At 45.3% G+C, this 17,620-nt stretch overlaps 1 protein-coding gene across 1 annotated transcript in view; it reads left to right on the top strand.

Annotated features, from left to right (window-relative positions):
* LOC142251274 (SWI/SNF-related matrix-associated actin-dependent regulator of chromatin subfamily A member 1) overlaps positions 1-17,620 on the top strand; it is a 304,197-nt gene that overhangs the window by 237,182 nt on the left and 49,395 nt on the right. Inside the window, exon 19 of the mRNA XM_075323917.1 lies at positions 6,362-6,484. Within this exon, the coding sequence (XP_075180032.1) occupies positions 6,362-6,484 (123 nt within the window). The remainder of the gene's footprint in view (positions 1-6,361; positions 6,485-17,620) is intronic.

The raw sequence follows: 17,620 nt of genomic DNA, 5'->3' as shown, positions 1-17,620 counted from the left end.
GCGGAGTAGAATTTAAATATTTGCAGATGATACTAAACTCTGCAGGGTAATCAATACAGAGGAGGATAATTTTATATTACAGGGAGATTTATGTAAATTGGAGGATTGGGCTGAGAAGTGGCAATTGAAGTTTAATGTAGATAAATGTAAGGTCATGCACTTGGGTAGAGGAAATAACATTTATGATTATGTACTTAATTGTAGAACACTGGGTAAAACAGGCACAGAAAAAGACTTGGGTGTATGGGTGGATGGTAAACTTCACTTTAGTGGACAGTGTCAGGCAGCTGCTACCAGGGCTAATAAAATAATGGGATGTATTAAAAGAGGTATAAGTGTTCATGAAAAAAATATAGTTCTACCTCTGTACAAGTCACTAGTGCGACCGCACTTAGAATACTGTGTACAATTCTGGTCACCGATATATAAGAAGGACATAGCTGAACTGGAGAGGGTGCAGAGAAGAGCGACCAAGATTATTAGAGGAATGGGTGGGCTGCAATACCAAGACAGGTTATTAAACTTGGGGTTATTTAGTTTGGAAAAACGAAGGCTTAGGGGGGATCTAATCACAATGTATAAATATATGAGGGGACAGTACAGAGACCTTTCCAAAGATCTTTTTACACCTAGGCCTGCGACTGGAACACGGGGGCATCCGCTACGTCTTGAGGAAAGAAGGTTTAATCATAATCACAGACGAGGATTCTTTACTGTACGAGCAGTGAGACTATGGAACTCTCTGCCGCATGATGTTGTAATGAGTGATTCACTACTAACATTTAAGCAGAGCCTGGATGCCTTTCTTGAAAAATTTAATATTACCAGTTATGTATATTAGATTTTATGACAGGGTATTGATCCAGGGAACTAGTCTGATTGCCGGATGTGGAGTCAGGAAGGAATTTTTTTCCCCATTGGAACTTGTTTGCCACATTGGGGTTTTTTTGCCTTCCTCTGGATCAACATGTTAGGCTACGGGTTGAACTAGATGGACTTAGAGTCTCCATTCAACCTTAAAAACTATGATACTATGATACTATGAAAGAAGCAGACAGCAAGACAGACAGACAGCGACACACAGAAAGAGACTGGGAGAGAGACAGAGAGACAGTTACTATTCTGGGCAACGCCCGGGTACTACAGCTAGTGAAAAATACAAATTGGTATTTCCACATCCATGAAAGTTTTTGTTTTTTCAAAATCTAAAATGATGTAACCCATATGGTAAATGGCATAAACAGAAAATAATTGATATGTGAGAATTGTAGTTTTTCAGTAACCACACCTCCCTAAAAATACATTAAAGAGCAATTAAAATTACTTATCTACTCCAAAATGGTGTCAATAAAACCTTATAGTTGCCATACAGAAAGCAAGCCCTCACACAGCGACTTCAACTGAAGAATAACAACATGATGAGTTTCAGAAAATGGCGACACAAAGCAAAAAACATCTTTTTGCAAATGTTTAAACAGACCTATGCAAGTTTGGTTTTGGACGTAATTGAGCTGACCTGGAGAGTGATGTGGACAATTAATTTTCGACAAAAAATGAACGCCATAAAAACAAAACCCAAAAAACAGAGGTAGAACAGCATTTTTTTCACCATTTCATTGCACTTGACTTTTTCCCCTGTTTTTCAGTACATTGTATAGAAAAATTAATGATGTCTAAAACAAAATCTCATACAGCGACATGGAAGGGAAAAAATAGAATCTCCCTAGCTAGAAGGAGAGGGAAAAAAAGTGCAAAAATGAAAACAAAAACATCTGGTTCTTAAAAGGTTGCATAAAAGTTCCTTATGTTACAGTCACACCTCTATTTTCATCATTCAGATATTGGGACATGACCGATTTTCGGGCAGCACAAATGGCAAAGGCCAGGACAAGTCAAAAACATGAACAGCACACCAATGGCATACCTGTGCCGTCCATGTTTAACAGTGAAATGGATAGAAGAAGCTTCGTAGTTGCATTCTTTCTTTATCCACTCCAGAAGAAAACGGATGACATGCTGATAGAAAACACTGATGACACTGTTACCAGTTTTCCATATACATGTTTTTTACGAACGTGTGAAGGTGCCTAAAGGGGTTTTGTCATTATGATCAACTATGAAAGATGAATAAAATGATACTTTGGTATCTGCGATCTGATGTTTTATTTCAGATAAATCCACATTTTTCATATATGTAAATGAGCTATTGCAACCTATGGGCTGGACACTGATTTGCATGAGAGTCTGCATCCAGAGATATTTTAAATGAGAAGGGAGGTACCAGTGTGAGACATGTAATGACTGACTTTTGTACTCATAATTGCACACAGCTCTTCTGTGAGATCAGAACTAACACAGCACAGCAGAACTGAATTTTACCTTATTACAAAAACATTTGCAGCTGCAGTTGTCCTCTTAAAGTGCTTCACCTTCCATCTCACAAGCAGCCAGTGTGGGGAAGAGCAGTACAGCAGAGCTGACGGCACTCTGAGAGGACAACTGCAATTGTTTTTGTGTTTGTAACGAGACAAGGTTCAATGCTGTATTGTGTTGGTTCTAATCAGGCACAGCTCTGCAGCATAGCCACCAGCAGTTTAAAAGGACAACTGCTGCTGCAAATGTTTGTAATGAGGCAAAGTTCTGTTTGTATGTGCTGTGTTAGTTCTATTCTCACTGCAGAGCTATGTGAATATGAGAGGAAAGTGTCAGTCATTACATGTCTCACACTAGTAATGCTCCTGTTCATTTACAATAAGCTCTGGAGGCAGTTTTTCCAGGATATCAGTGTCTGGCCCATAGATCTTAACAGTTCATTTACATATAAGAACAACATGGATTTCTCTTCAGTATGACATCGGACCGAGATATAAAGGTACAATTTTATTTAGCCTCAAATGACCTATATGCCCACTAGGGTTGATCCTACTGACAGATTCCCTTTATTGGGAAGATTTATTGCAAGTGACGCTTTATACTCCATTTTTAAACTTAACGTTATCAGTGTCATGTTATACAAAAAGACTGATCCGCACATCCAATAGGTGTGAACAGGTGCTAGCTAAAAAACACTGTTTTTCAGCTAGCACCTGTTCACACCTATTGGATGTGCGATTCAGTCTTTTTGTATAATTGTAGTGGATCTCTTTCTGATTGAGCACTCCCTATGACCAGGCTTCTCCTTATAGCAGGAATCTAGCTGCCCAGACATGGAGGTTTTTACCCAGAAAGCGTCTTTTTGCCCAGAAATGGAGGTTTTTTTACCCAGAGAGTGGCATTTCAAGTTAGGTTTCCGCTGATATACAGAGATTACCTTGCTGTTGGTTGTCGGGCTCACGTGCATTGACCAATACATAAGCTAAACATCTCTTTTTTCAAATATTCCTATAGCAGTAATGCAATGCCAGAATTCATTTATTCATTGTTAGTATTTCAGAGTGCAGCTGTATATGTTTTGCAGTATCAGTGTCATGTTGTCATGACTAATAAAGTGCATTTTTTATTTATATATGGGTGTCGCACTGTGCACATACCCTTTAAGGATTGCAGGACATACTGATTGTAATTTGTAGGAAGCTGGTTGGTTTATAAGAATTACTATTTCAGCTGATTTTGTTCAAAGGAACCTGTCATTCAGATATGAGGCTAATACAGTTCATCTGGGTTACTGAAATTGCAGCTACCAGAAGAAAATGGACTTTATTCCTCCCAGCAGCTGCCGGCTTTCAGTCATAGAGGCAAGCCCGCTGTAACTACAGTCATGTTTCAGTACACAGTGAGTGAGAGCTGAAAACACGTCCTGGCACTTTGATTGACATCTTGCTTTGAACAGATGCATAGCAAAGGGAGCAGTCCATCAAAGTGCCGAGACGTGTTTTTAGCTGCTCACTGTGTCTATGACTCTAGCCATAGTGAAACAAGAAGGAAGCACACATTTTAGAACGGTGACAGATAACCAGCATTGCTTACACTTCATTGAAATGGACTCGCCATAAATTAGAAAATGTAAAGTGCCGGGATGAGTTTGGAGCCGCCACTCACTGTGTGCTGAACAATGACTGTAGTCACGGCAGGCACACCTCCATGACCGGAAAGCCAACAGCTGCAGGGAGGAATAAAGTTAATTTTCTCCTGGTATCCGGCCAGTGAGGGGTCTGGGCAGCATTCTAATGCAGACTAACCTTATATCTACAGGTTAATAGTGTTTGCTGATATGACAGGTTCCATTTAACCCCTTTGTGACTTTATAACTTAAATATTCATCATTTGGGCTCCAGGGGGCTCTCTAACAGCAGCGACTGGAGCTGGCTCCAATTGTTGCTGATTAACCTCTAAAAGAAATAATAGTTATGGTCTAAGATAATGCTGACAATCCAAATCTTTCTTTTTTTGACAAGTTCTACATTTTAACTACTGATATCTAAACGTAAAAACGGTAGAATTGTAGTGTCACCGTAATTTTACAGCTCTGAACAATAATGTCACCAGGTAATTTTTACTGCGCAATAATTGCCGTAAAAATGAAATAAAAAAAGCTATGGCGGAATTATGTTTTTTTTTTTTTATCTTTTCATTGAATTTAGAATTTTGTTCACCGTTTTTCAGTCCATTATTTAGTAAAGTGAAAACTATACCTCGTCTAGCAATAAACAGACCTTCGTATGGCCGAGCTGACGCACAAATGAGAACGTTATGGCTCTTAGAATAAGGAGAAGGAAAAAAAAAAAAAAAAGAAAAGCGCAGTAACAAATTGTACTATTTCCCCAGACTGATCTTGTATAATAATTCACCTTGATAGAAGTCTAGTCATTATAGAACTAGGTAATATTTTACCACCTATGACAAATTACAGTTTTGTAAAAAGTATAACTCTACATTAAGTTACTCTTTCCCCGTGTAATTGGATAGTTTTTCCTATTACATGTGAAAGAGAAAGAACATGACAGCGAGCGGAGCAGCTTCTCTGCGTAATGTAGTTGTCGCTTAATTAGGGAAATGAGTAACGCCTTGACCTATGCAGAGGTAATACTCCCTCTATGGGGGGTCCTTCTGCGGCATCTCATGTATCCACCCGGCACAAAGCCAGTCTGAAAAACATGGCGGCTGGGGGCAGAAATGAAAAGATGAATATTTCAGATAAAAAAAAAGTGTCATTTACTATGAGAAGGAATAGGGGATTTCAGGACCTTTTAATCATCACCTCCATTTTTTTTATATTTGCTTTAATCCCATTTTTATTCTACCACTATACAGTGGAACCTTGGTTTACGAGCATAATCCGCTCTGGGAGTGTACTTGTAAACCAAGTTAGTCATCTAGCAAAACAAAATTTCCCATAGGAAATAATGCAAGCTCAGACAATCCGGTCCACAAACTTGTGCAATGTCCCATCCTGGTCCCCTTTGTGCCATTCCACACACACACATATTATGCTCATCTTACCTTCGTTTCCATCACCGACCTCCTCTTGTAGTTCGCCGGTACGGGATGTGTATCGGGTAACCATTGTGACCGATGCCGGAGCTTCTGCTGCCAGAATGTTGACGTCAAAGGCAGGAGACTCTTGCCTCTGATGGGCCAGCACGCTGCCTTTGAGAAGCGGCTGGCAGCGGAAGTTCCTCCCTCGTCGCGATGGTTACCCGATACACATCCTGTACCGGCGAGCTACAAGAACCAGGAGGCCAGCGAGGGAACGGAAGGTAAGGTGAGCATAATATGTGTGCGTGCTTGTGTGTATTTGTGCGGACTGCAAGAGCGGGTCAGAGTGCGGTGAAAGTACGGAACCGGAAGTGTGTGCGGTGAGTATTTGCTCGTACAGCAATGATTGCTCGTACACAGAGTTAAAAATTTACAGCAAGCTTTGCTCGTATAGCAAATACTCGCAAATCGGGTTACTCGTAAACCAAGGCTCCACTGTATATTCTTTCTACATATATATATATATATATTTTGTATCGTGTTTTGTACCTGCCTATATCCATATCTTGTATTTACACCTACTGCCAGCTATTAATAGCCACAACCAAAAAAAATAAACTGCTGACCTTTTTTTTTCCGCACCAAGTTACATTTTCTAATTTATGGCTAGTCCATTACAATGATGTGTAAGCAATGCTGGAAAAAAAAGTGCTGCTTATCTGCCACCTTTCCAAAATGTGTGCTTATTCCTAATGCCCAGTTATTAGAAGGGCTGCAGTGTTATTCCGCGTGACAAATGCTTCGCGCTGAAGTCCATCAATCCTTTTATCGGCTTTACCCGGCTCAATTTCTGTAGCGTGTGTTGTAAAGTAAGATTGATATGAGTGTGAATGTATAATAACATTGTTGCTGCACAGCTTATTCTCATCTTGACTTCTGATTTCAGGTCCCTAGGAATTCAGACCTCCCAAATGCATCGCAGGTACAAAAAGAAGAACAGAGGAAGATTGATGAGTCCGAGCCACTTGGTACTGCAGAGTCAGAAGAAAAGGAGACACTCCTTACCCAGGTATAGAAAGCGTATCTACATCTCATCTCATCGCTACTGCTCTTACTGCTTACTGACCTTCCTCACACAAAAGGACGCTTGCTACATCAAGTATAGAAATGCACAATATCTCAGTGTTAAAGGGTCATTCTCTTCCTGAATCATTAGAATATACCACCGCTTCAAGATCTTGGGATGTCCGACTTTTTAGAACCTGACTTCTTAGAATATAGAAGACGCCGAGCTAATTTAGTGCGGTATCCCCTTCTAAGTTTTCCTTGCACAGTGGTGATCCTGGCTACCTTCTGCTGTTTTCTGCAGTGAGCTTCAGTGTGGTGGGAAAATAGTCAAGGGAATGAAGCTACAAATTAAACTTGTCATGGTCGGCGGGGTCCTCAAGGTCAGGCTCCCAGCGAGCATACCTTAGCCATTATAATCACTTCTAAATAATATTTTGTACCTTTTTAGGGTTTGGTCACAAATAGCTTTTTTTCTGCAGACTGTGGCCAGAATACTGCAGCAGAAATTATGTGCATTTTTGATAAACATATGTATGGAGAAGGACCATATGTAGCTGGTAGAGATGAGCGAACCTGAAAAGTAAAGGTCGGCGTTCATACCGAATACCGACTTTACAAAAAAAAACAAACACTGTTCGGGTGCATTACGTTTGCTGACCATTTGAACATCGCTGTGCTCGGGTACGCTTGGTGCTCAGCCTCGTGCCAGCCGCTCAAACAAAAACAAACTGTCATATAGCTTTGAAAAAATAAAAAAGTTACATAGTTACTTGGTTGATAAAAGACCTAGGTCCATCTAGTTCAACCTTCCTCCACCAGTTCTACATTTGGTCACTAAGTCATTTATAACCAACAATGTTGTGTGTACTGAGGAAATCATCCAGCCCTTTTTTAAAAGCTGTTATAGTATCTGCCATTACTACCTCTTGTGGTAGGGCATTCCACAGTCTGACTGCTCTAACTGTAAAGAACCCTTCCTATTTAGCTGCCGGAATCGCTTTTCTTCCACTCGCAGTGAGTGCCCCCTGGTCCTTAGTATTGTCTTTGGAAGGAATAAGTCATGTGCCAGTCCTTTATATTGACCACACATGTATTTATACAAATAAATGAGATCTCCTCTGAGACGTCTTTTTTCTAAGCTAAACATATCTAACTTTCTTCATCGTTCCTTATGGGAGACCCAGACCATGGGTGTATAGCTTCTGCCTCCGGAGGACACACAAAGTACTACACTAAAAAGTGTAGCTCCTCCCTCCGAGCATATACACCCCCTGGATAACCAAATCTAGCCAGTTCAATGCTTTGTGTTCAGGAGGCACACATCCACACATGCATTCTCATCTGATTTTTGATTTTAAAGAGTTTGAAGAAAAGCGGGTCCAAGCTGGACTCCCGGCATGTCCCTTCTCACCCCACTGTGTCGGCGGTGTTGTTAAGGTTGATTTCAAGGCTGGAGCCTTACATGCCGCGCTCCTTCACCATCCCTCGGGCTCTGGCTTGAAGTGGGAGCCAGCACGGTTCTCACTGCTTTGCAGGAGACCGGTCTCCATCCGCAGCCCTTTCAGGACCCAGCCGGACGGAGCACTCATCCCTCAGGGACCTGGCCCTGCGTCTCACAAGCTAAGTATTTGAGACGTTATTGCAGGGGGTCCTTTGCATCTTTATTGTTGGGGAGAGTGTGTAAGGTTACTTTGGTGACATTTCCGGCTGGTTTTCTGGTTTTCACCTGAGAACCGTGCCGAGGGTGCCTGCTCGCCGGCCGCATTGTAAAATTTAGGCCCCGGCTTCGGCTGCGGCCTACTTTCGTTTTCACTGCCCCTGCATGTCAGTCATGCAGAGGGACAGTGCGGCTCCGCCCACCGGCCGTTCAGCTCAGGGGAGGACACTCCTCTCTGAGGAGATGTTTCCCTCCCCTGGATATCTCCTTGGCCCTCCGGTTCCCGCTCTTGGACTAGGCCCCGCCCCCCCTCCTCCCTCCTGCGCCATTTTATCAGCGTTCTCACACTGATCGGCGCTGGCTGCTGCATCTCTGCAACCTGTCTGGGGGTCCGAGCTGTGGGATCCGGAGGGCACACAAAACGATCTGGTAAGCCACAACCTCTGGTTGTGGACTTTATTATACACTCTCTGGGGGTCATTCTGAAGGAGTGTGTTCTTTCCTGCAGAGCCTCCACCTCAGCAGCATGTCTCACACTAGGAGCAAGGCTGCAAGGCTGTACTCAATATGCACTGCATGTAAGCTCGTACTGCCTGAACCGAGCACGTATCCACATTGTGATGCCTGCTTTAACATGGTGGTGCCTCAGCCTGGAGTCTCCCCAGTGGTCCCTCCGGCTGCTCCGGCCCCGGTGGCTGAACCCCCGGCTTGGGTAGAATCGTTTTCTAAGGCTATCTCCAAGTCCTTTGCCGACTCCATGGGAGAGTTGTCCCGGACTCTGCTGAGCATGCATCAGCCGCCTTCTCAGGGCGCCTCTGCTGCTTCGGCTCGCTCTGCAGAGCTCACAGAGGATTCTTCATCTGCTCCCAGACCCCGTCCTCCTAAAAGAAGACGCAGGGTCCCCTCTCCTTCCTCGTCCCGCAGCTCCGATTCACGAGCCGACTCGCAGGACGAGGAGGATGTCTTTACTGGGGGCTCGGACGCTACCTCCATGTGCCCCATTGATCTGACCGAGGGTGATGCGGATGTTAGTGATTTGATTGCGTCCATTAATTCTGTACTGGACCTCAATCCGCCAGTATCAGAGGAGCAACCCTCTCTGGCAGGAAAGCACCAGTTTACCCTGCCTAAGAGAACAAGGAGTGTGTTCTTTAACCACTCCAGTTTTCAAGCCACTGTGTCCAAGCCCAGAGCCTGTCCTGACAAACGCTTCCCAAAGCGTGGTTCTGATGACCGTTTTCCTTTTCCACCAGAGGTGGTCAAGGAGTGGGCTCACTCACCAAAGGTAGACCCTCCGGTGTCTAGACTCTCAGCCCGGACAGTTGTATCTGTAGCTGATGGCACCTCACTTAAGGATCCCACTGACCGCCAGGTTGACCTCCTGGCCAAGTCTGTCTATGAGGCGGCAGGGGCCTCGTTCTCCCCATCCTTTGCAGCAGTGTGGGCTCTCAAAGCCATCTCTGCTTCCCTAGAGGAGATGCATTCCCTCACTAGGGACTCTATGCCTGAATTGGTTGCCTTAACTTCCCAGGCTTCAGCCTTTTCAGCCTACGCCATGTCTGCCATGCTGGAGGCTTCTCACCGCACTGCGGTGGCCTCCGCTAATTCCCTCGCTATCCGCAGGATTTTGTGGCTTCGAGAGTGGAAGGCAGATGCTTCTTCAAAGAAGTACCTTGCTGGGCTCCCATTTGCCGGGTCCAGGCTGTTCGGTGAACAACTGGATGAAATTATTAAGGAGGCTACTGGCGGGAAGAGTACTTCCTTGCCACAGACTAAACCCAGGAAACCTGTCCAGGGCAGGAACCAGTCGAGGTTTCGTTTCTTTCGTTCCTCTAACTGGGCGGCCTCTAAGCCCTCGGCCTCGCCCACTAACTCAGCCAAGGACCAGAAGCCCACCTGGCGCAAGAAGCCGCGTCCACAAAGGTCCGCAGGAGCTGCTGCCACCAAGGCAGCCTCCTCTTGACTATCTGGCTGAGCCAGCAACGTCCTTGGTCGGTGGCAGGCTCTCCCACTTTGGCGACGTGTGGTTTCAACACGTCTCCGATCAGTGGGTGCGGGATATCATCTCCCACGGCTACAGGATAGAGTTCTCTTCCAGCCCGCCAAACAGATTTTTTCTGTCAACTCCCCCCTGCTCCAAGGCCGCCGCCTTCTCTCAGGCCGTGGCATCCTTACAGGCCAACGGAGTAATTGTACCGGTTCCCGCCAGGGAACGGTTCAGAGGTTTTTACTCAAATCTCTTCCTAGTCCCCAAAAAGGACGGTTCCTTCCGGCCCATCCTGGATCTCAAGCTTCTCAACAAGCATGTTCAGGTGCGGCATTTTCGCATGGAGTCTCTGCGATCAGTCATTGCCTCAATGACCCAAGGAGATTTCCTGGCATCCATCGACATCAGAGATGCCTATCTGCATGTGCCAATTGCAGTTTCACACCAGCGTTGGCTACGTTTTGCAATCGGAGAGGAACATTTCCAATTCGTGGCTCTCCCCTTCGGGTTAGCCACGGCCCCTCGAGTATTTACCAAGGTCATGGCAGCAGTGGTTGCGGTTCTGCACCTCCAGGGGTTGGCAGTGATTCCTTACCTGGACGACCTTCTTGTCAAGGCTTCATCCAGTGCAGACTGTCAGCGGAGTGTCTCGCTCACTCTCGCCACTCTTGTTCAATTCGGGTGGCTTGTCAATCTGCCCAAGTCCACTCTGACCCCGACCCAAAAACTTACGTACCTAGGGATGCAATTCGAGACTCTGCCGGCACTTGTGAAGCTGCCCTTAGTCAAACAGCGGTCCCTCCGTCTGGCGGTGCGCTCTCTGTTGAGGCCCCGCCGTCATTCCATCAGGCACCTCATGCAGGTGCTGGGTCAGATGGTGGCGTCAATGGAAGTGGTTCCCTTTGCCCAGTTCCATCTGCGTCCTCTGCAGCTGGACATTCTCCGCTGTTGGGACAAGCGGACTTCTTCCTTGCACAAGTTGGTGGCTCTGTCGCCACAGACCAGGAGCTCTCTTCAGTGGTGGCTTCGGCCCCTCTCTCTGTCTCAGGGACGCTCCTTCCTGATCCCGTCCTGGGTGATTCTCACCACGGATGCCAGTCTATCCGGCTGGGGAGCAGTATTTCTCCACCACCGAGCACAGGGCACTTGGACTCCGTCCGAATCAGCCCTCTTGATCAATGTGCTGGAGATCAGAGCTGTGCTTCTAGCTCTCGTAGCCTTTCACCACCTGTTGGCGGGCAAGCACATTCGAGTCCAGTCAGACAACGCGACAGCAGTTGCCTACATCAATCACCAGGGCGGGACTCGCAGCCGCCTGGCAATGTTGGAGGTTCAACGCATCCTTCAGTGGACGGAGGACTCCAAGTCCACCATATCCGCAGTCCACATCCCAGGCGTAGAAAACTGGGAGGCAGATTATCTCAGCCGTCAAACCGTGGACAGCGGCGAGTGGGCTCTGCATCTGGCAGTGTTCCGGTCGATCTGCCGCAAGTGGGGCACTCCGGAAGTGGATCTAATGGCATCCCGGCACAACAACAAGGTCCCGGTTTACGTGGCTTGCTCCCACGATCCTCAGACCTTTGCAGCGGACGCGCTGCTTCAGGATTGGTCCCAGTTCCGTCTGTCTTACGTGTTTCCCCCTCTAGCTCTCTTGCCCAGAGTCCTGCGCAAGATCAGAATGGAGGGCCGTCGGGTCATACTCATTGCTCCAGAATGGCCCAGGCGAGCTTGGTACCCAGACCTGCTCCGTCTGTCCGTAGAGGTGCCGTGGCATCTCCCGGACCGCCCAGACCTTCTCTCACAAGGTCCGTTTTTCCGCCAGAATTCTGCAGCTCTCAGATTGACGGCGTGGCTCTTGAGTCCTGGATCCTGACGGCTTCCGGCATTCCTCCCGAAGTCATCTCCACTATGACTCAGGCTCGGAAGTCTTCCTCGGCCAAGATTTACCACAGGACTTGGAGAATTTTCCTGTCCTGGTGTCGTTCTTTCGGGCAGGCCCCTTGGCCTTTTTCCTTGCCGACCATCCTGTCCTTTCTACAGTTCGGTCTGCAGCTAGGACTATCCCTCAATTCCCTTAAGGGACAGGTCTCGGCTCTGTCAGTGTTGTTCCAGCGGCGTATCGCCCGACTGGCCCAGGTGCGCACCTTCATGCAGGGCGCATCTCACATCATTCCACCTTACCGGCGGCCTTTGGATCCCTGGGACCTTAATCTGGTCCTCACAGCCTTACAGAAACCCCCCTTTGAGCCTCTTAGGGAGGTTTCTTTGTTTCGACTTTCACAGAAGGTCGTTTTTCTGGTGGCCATAACTTCTCTCAGGAGAGTCTCTGATTTGGCTGCGCTCTCTTCGGAGTCACCTTTTTTGTTTTTTCACCAAGACAAGGTGGTTCTCCGTCCGACTCCGGACTTTCTCCCTAAGGTGGTGTCTCCTTTCCACCTTAACCAGGACATTTCATTGCCTTCCTTTTGTCCGGCTCCTGTGCATCGCTTTGAGAAAGCGTTGCATACTTTAGATCTGGTGCGGGCGCTCCGGATCTATGTGTCACGCACCGCTGTTCTTAGGCGGTGCACCTCTTTTTGTGCTGACCACAGGTCAGCGCAAGGGTCTCTCGGCTTCTAAACCGACCCTAGCTCGTTGGATTAGGTCGGCCATATCCGATGCCTACCAGTGCACTCAGGTGCCTCCCCCGCCGGGGATCAAGGCGCATTCGACCAGAGCTGTCGGTGCCTCTTGGGCTTTCAGGCACCAGGCTACGGCTCAGCAGGTCTGTCAGGCTGCCACTTGGTCTAGTCTGCACACCTTTTCGAAGCACTACCAAGTGCATGCTCATGCTTCGGCAGATGCGAGCTTGGGCAGACGCATCCTTCAGGCGGCTGTCGCCCATTTGTGAAGTTAGGTTTTGCCTACTTCTCAGTTTTCTGTTTATTTCCCACCCATGGACTGCTTTGAGACGTCCCATGGTCTGGGTCTCCCATAAGGAACGATGAAGAAAAAGAGAATTTTGTTTACTTACCGTAAATTCTTTTTCTTATAGTTCCGACATGGGAGACCCAGCACCCTCCCTGTTGCCTGTTGGCAGTTTTCTTGTTCCGTGTGTTTTCACCGGCTGTTGTTGTAGACAGAGGTTCCGGTTGTTCCAGGTTTTGCTCTATCTCTACTTGTGGGTGGATGTCCTCCTTCAGCTTTTGCACTAAACTGGCTAGATTTGGTTATCCAGGGGGTGTATATGCTCGGAGGGAGGAGCTACACTTTTTAGTGTAGTACTTTGTGTGTCCTCCGGAGGCAGAAGCTATACACCCATGGTCTGGGTCTCCCATGTCGGAACTATAAGAAAAAGAATTTACGGTAAGTAAACAAAATTCTCTTTTTTTCAACCTGTCATCATATGGGAGGCCCTTCCATTCCTTGTAGTAGTCTAGTTGCCTGCCTTTGAACTGACTCTAACTTCTGAATGTCCTTTTTAAAATGTGGAGCCCAAAACTGGATCCCATATTCCAGAAGTTATGGCTCTTGGAAGAAGGGAAGGATGTAGGGAAAGCAAGCAAACAAAAATTGCCTGGTCAGCAAGGCGTTAATGAGGTTGTTAGTGATCTGACAGTGAAGAGGTTAATACTATGTTGTTGTTATTATTATTATTATTATTTATTATTATAGAGCCATTTATTCCATGGCGCTTTACATGTGAAAAGGGGTATACATAGACAAGTACAATAATTGGGAACATTTCAAGGCACAGACAGGTACAGGAGCAGAGAGGACCCTGCCCGTGAGGGCTTACAGTCTACAGGGGATGGGTATACAGTAGGTGAGGGTAGAGCGGGCCATGCGACGCTATGGTAGACTGAGAGTTACTGCAGGTTGTAGGCTTGTTGGAAGAGGTAGGTCTTCAGGTTTTTTTTAAGCTTTCCACAGTAGGCGAGAGTTTGATGTGTTGGTTAGCGAGTTCCAGAGTATGGGGGATGCACAGGGGAACTCTTGTATGCCATTGTGGGAAGAGGAGATAAGAGGGGAGTAGAGAAGGAGATCTTGGGAGGATTGGAGGTTGCGTGCAGATGATTACTGGGAAACGAGGTCACAGATGTATGGATGAGACGGGCTGCGAGTGGCTTTGTAGCTCATGGTTAGTGTTTTGAAACTGATCCTTTGGGCAATGGGAAGCCAGTGAAGAGATTGGCAGAGAGGAGAGACTGGGCAATAGCGGGGACACAGGTAGATTATTCAGGCAGCAGAATTTAGAATAGATTGGAGGGGAGTAAGTGTGTTAGAAGGGAGGCCACAGAGCAGGAGGTTACAGTAGTCCAGGTGGAAGATAATGAGGCCATGCACTAGTGTTTTTGCAGATTCTTGGTCAAGAAATGTATGGATCCGGAAATATTTTTTGAGTCGGTAGGTGGTGGAAAGGGCTTGGATATGGGGCTTGAAGTAGAGAGCAGAGTCAATGGTTACCACCAAGCAGTGAGCACGCAGGACTAAGGAGAGTGAGCAGCAATATGACTATGTAATAATAAAAGATGAGTTAATTGATTTGCAGTACCTGGTCCAGTGGCCGCCAAGAGCCATACAGACCGCTTACTGTCTGCTGGAAGGCCTATAAATCAGAAGAGGTGCTGGGAATTCCAGCAGGTAGGAGGTGCTCCTCAGGGGTCTCACCCGGCGGCCATCACATACTGACGTGGCCAACATGGTAATGAGTGTAATAAGTAGGGGAAAGAGGCAGATGCATAGATTCTAGAGGAATATTAGGTAAAGTGCATGATAGATGGCGTCACCCACAGGAAGAGAAGAGGCCAATATTGCAGAGGAATGAGTGAAGAGACTGAAAGTGGGGAAAATTACACTGGGACTTGTTTTTTTAATCGATATGGATATAATATTGATGATCACTACTGCAGATATTTATTAATTTTTCCAATTTGTGCAGATGTTTTAAGGAATCAAATTTGTGCTGTATGCAGTAATAATTGTCGATTATTAACAATTCGGACAATATAGGAGACTGAAATAGCGTTACCCATTAGTGTAACAAATGCTTTAAAAAAAAATCTACAAACTTTGAGTTGAACTTTAGGAGCGGTCTACTTCAAGTTTCTTTTTTAATCACAACATGAAGCAAGAAATTGCATTTTCTGATTGAAGACAATCACCATTCAGAATTGCATCTTAATAAAGATAAAATCCTTTTATAATTTCACTCCAGTTTTCAGATGAAAAGATTCACCCTAATTTCACAGAACAGTTCAATAGGACACGTACATAATAATAATAATAATAATAATAATAACAACGCTTTCTGTAATATCCATTTTAAAGAGGGATAATTTGTGCCTTAATTCATATAACTGGGAACTTAAACGTCTTCTTTTCCCAACATGAAAAAAGGCAACATTTACAGTCAGATCTTTCTGGATTCTGTTGTATCCTTTATAACAATCCCAACAAAAACATTGCTTTATGTGACCCAATGGATATCCATATTTTATCAAAAAGATAGCTAGAAATCCCATCCAGTATTATTTACCCTTTTTAAAGTGTGCCTTTCAGTGCAGGTGACTTTTCAGAATAACTGTACATGAGGCATAACAGTATTTCTGGCCATTATATGACTTGTATCTTGCATTTTGTTTCTACATTCTTCCCTTCTGCAGGCTTAAAGAGGACCAACCACCAGGATTTTCCTATATAAATTAAAGCCAGTGCTATACTGGTGCTATCATGCTGATTCTATACATACCTTTAGTTGTGAGATCGGATCTATACTTTCTGAAATACAGGCAAGTAAAGTTTGTGAAATGCACTGTTACTTATATTGATAGCAGCTACAGATATCTAATAGGTTGGTCGGGTTTTGCTGGTTATTCCTACCCCTGTCTGCCTGCCTGTCCTTACTCCCCCTGTCCTCCTTCCTCCCCCTGTAATAACGGAGACAGGGGTAGGAAGGACAGGCAGCAAACAGGGACGGGAATAACTAGCAATACCTGCCCCACCTATTAGGTATTCTGTAGCTGCTATCAATCAAGTAACAGTGCATTTCACATACTTTACTTGTCTATATTTCAGAAAGTATACATCCGATCTCACAACTAAAGGTATGTATAGAATCAGCATGATAGCGCCAGTACAGCACTGGCTTTAGATTATATAGGAAAATCCTGATGGCTGGTCCCCTTTAATCACTACTTTTCAGTTGCCTCTGAGCTAGTGGGAGGAGACTATCCATATTACACTGAGACATGAGGGATTCCTGCTCTTCTAATTCTATATAGCACATGTCCAAAAGCAGCACCATTGAAGACATTATGCATCAGCATGGAGAGCAATTAGAAAGCAGTACTGAGCTGGGTAGCTGTGAGTCTAGCACCAAAGAGAGCTAAAATTACTTGCTAGAAGCTGTAGTATAACTTCTATGTCAGTGGCTTTCTCAGTGCCTCTACTGACTCACCTCAGCCTCACCCTCCGCTCTTCATAAACTTTAATGGGTGCTGTAAGCTGATAATTCAGTGACACCCTTAAACAATAAAGAATAAAGCTTGGAAGTATAGACAGAAGGATATTTCTCTGATAGACATATTGGAAAGTTTCTTAGATTCATTTGCATTACTGATTTTATGCAACATTTTTTAAAAACATTGTCTGGGCAAAAGAAAATGTACCTGACCGCTGCAGCCAATCATAGTCTGCAATGGTCCTGCTGCTATTGGAACACTGTATCTCTTCTAAATTTGCCAGTACAGACCATTGAGTGGTCTGCGCTGGATCCAGCTGAATGCGGTACGAGAGTATCAGTTAACTTGCTTTTTTTTCTGTTTCTGTTTTTTTTTTTGTTTGTTTTTAGAGATCCTGGCCCGGGAAAGTTTTCTTTTTGGCCAGAAAACCATTTTAATCATTAAAATTTGGGGAAAATTGTTTTTTTTTACCTTTCATAACTTGTTAATGGGAATATGTCACCAGGTTTTTGCCAGCTAATCTGAGAGCGGCATAACGTAGGGGCAGAGACCCTGATTCCAGCGGTGTGTCACTTACTGAGCTGTTTAGTCTAGTTTTGATAAAATTACTGATTAATCAGCAGTAGATTATCATTACAGGACTACTTGGTGTGCTGCAGGTAGTCCAGCATATTCATGAGCTCTGTATAACTTCTAGATCTAGAGCAGAGAAAACGGCGATTTTAACAAAATGACAGCAAACAGCTCAGTAAGTGGCTCATGGCTGGAATCAGGGTCTCAGTCTCTACATTATGTTGCTCTCAGATGGGGGAGCAAAAATCTGGTGACAAATTCCTTTTAAGGCGCAGTATGTCGAAACACTGGCTTAAACTAATTAATAAATGGGCCACTGTTTGAGAGAAATAAAAGAGTTTTTGTAACTTTGCTCTATGAAACCATCTCCCACTGCTTTGTCTGCAAAGGTACCAAAAGGCCCAGATACCAAAGGTACCAAAAGGCCCAGATACCAAAAGGCCCAAGAGACAGCCATTTTTTCTGTGCCATTTTCTA

This window comes from Anomaloglossus baeobatrachus, chromosome 9 (genome assembly GCF_048569485.1).
Source record: "Anomaloglossus baeobatrachus isolate aAnoBae1 chromosome 9, aAnoBae1.hap1, whole genome shotgun sequence".
Classification (NCBI taxonomy): Eukaryota; Metazoa; Chordata; class Amphibia; order Anura; family Aromobatidae; genus Anomaloglossus; species Anomaloglossus baeobatrachus.
The sequence above is the reverse complement of the archived record's forward strand: the minus strand, read 5'-3'. Positions and strand labels throughout refer to the sequence as shown.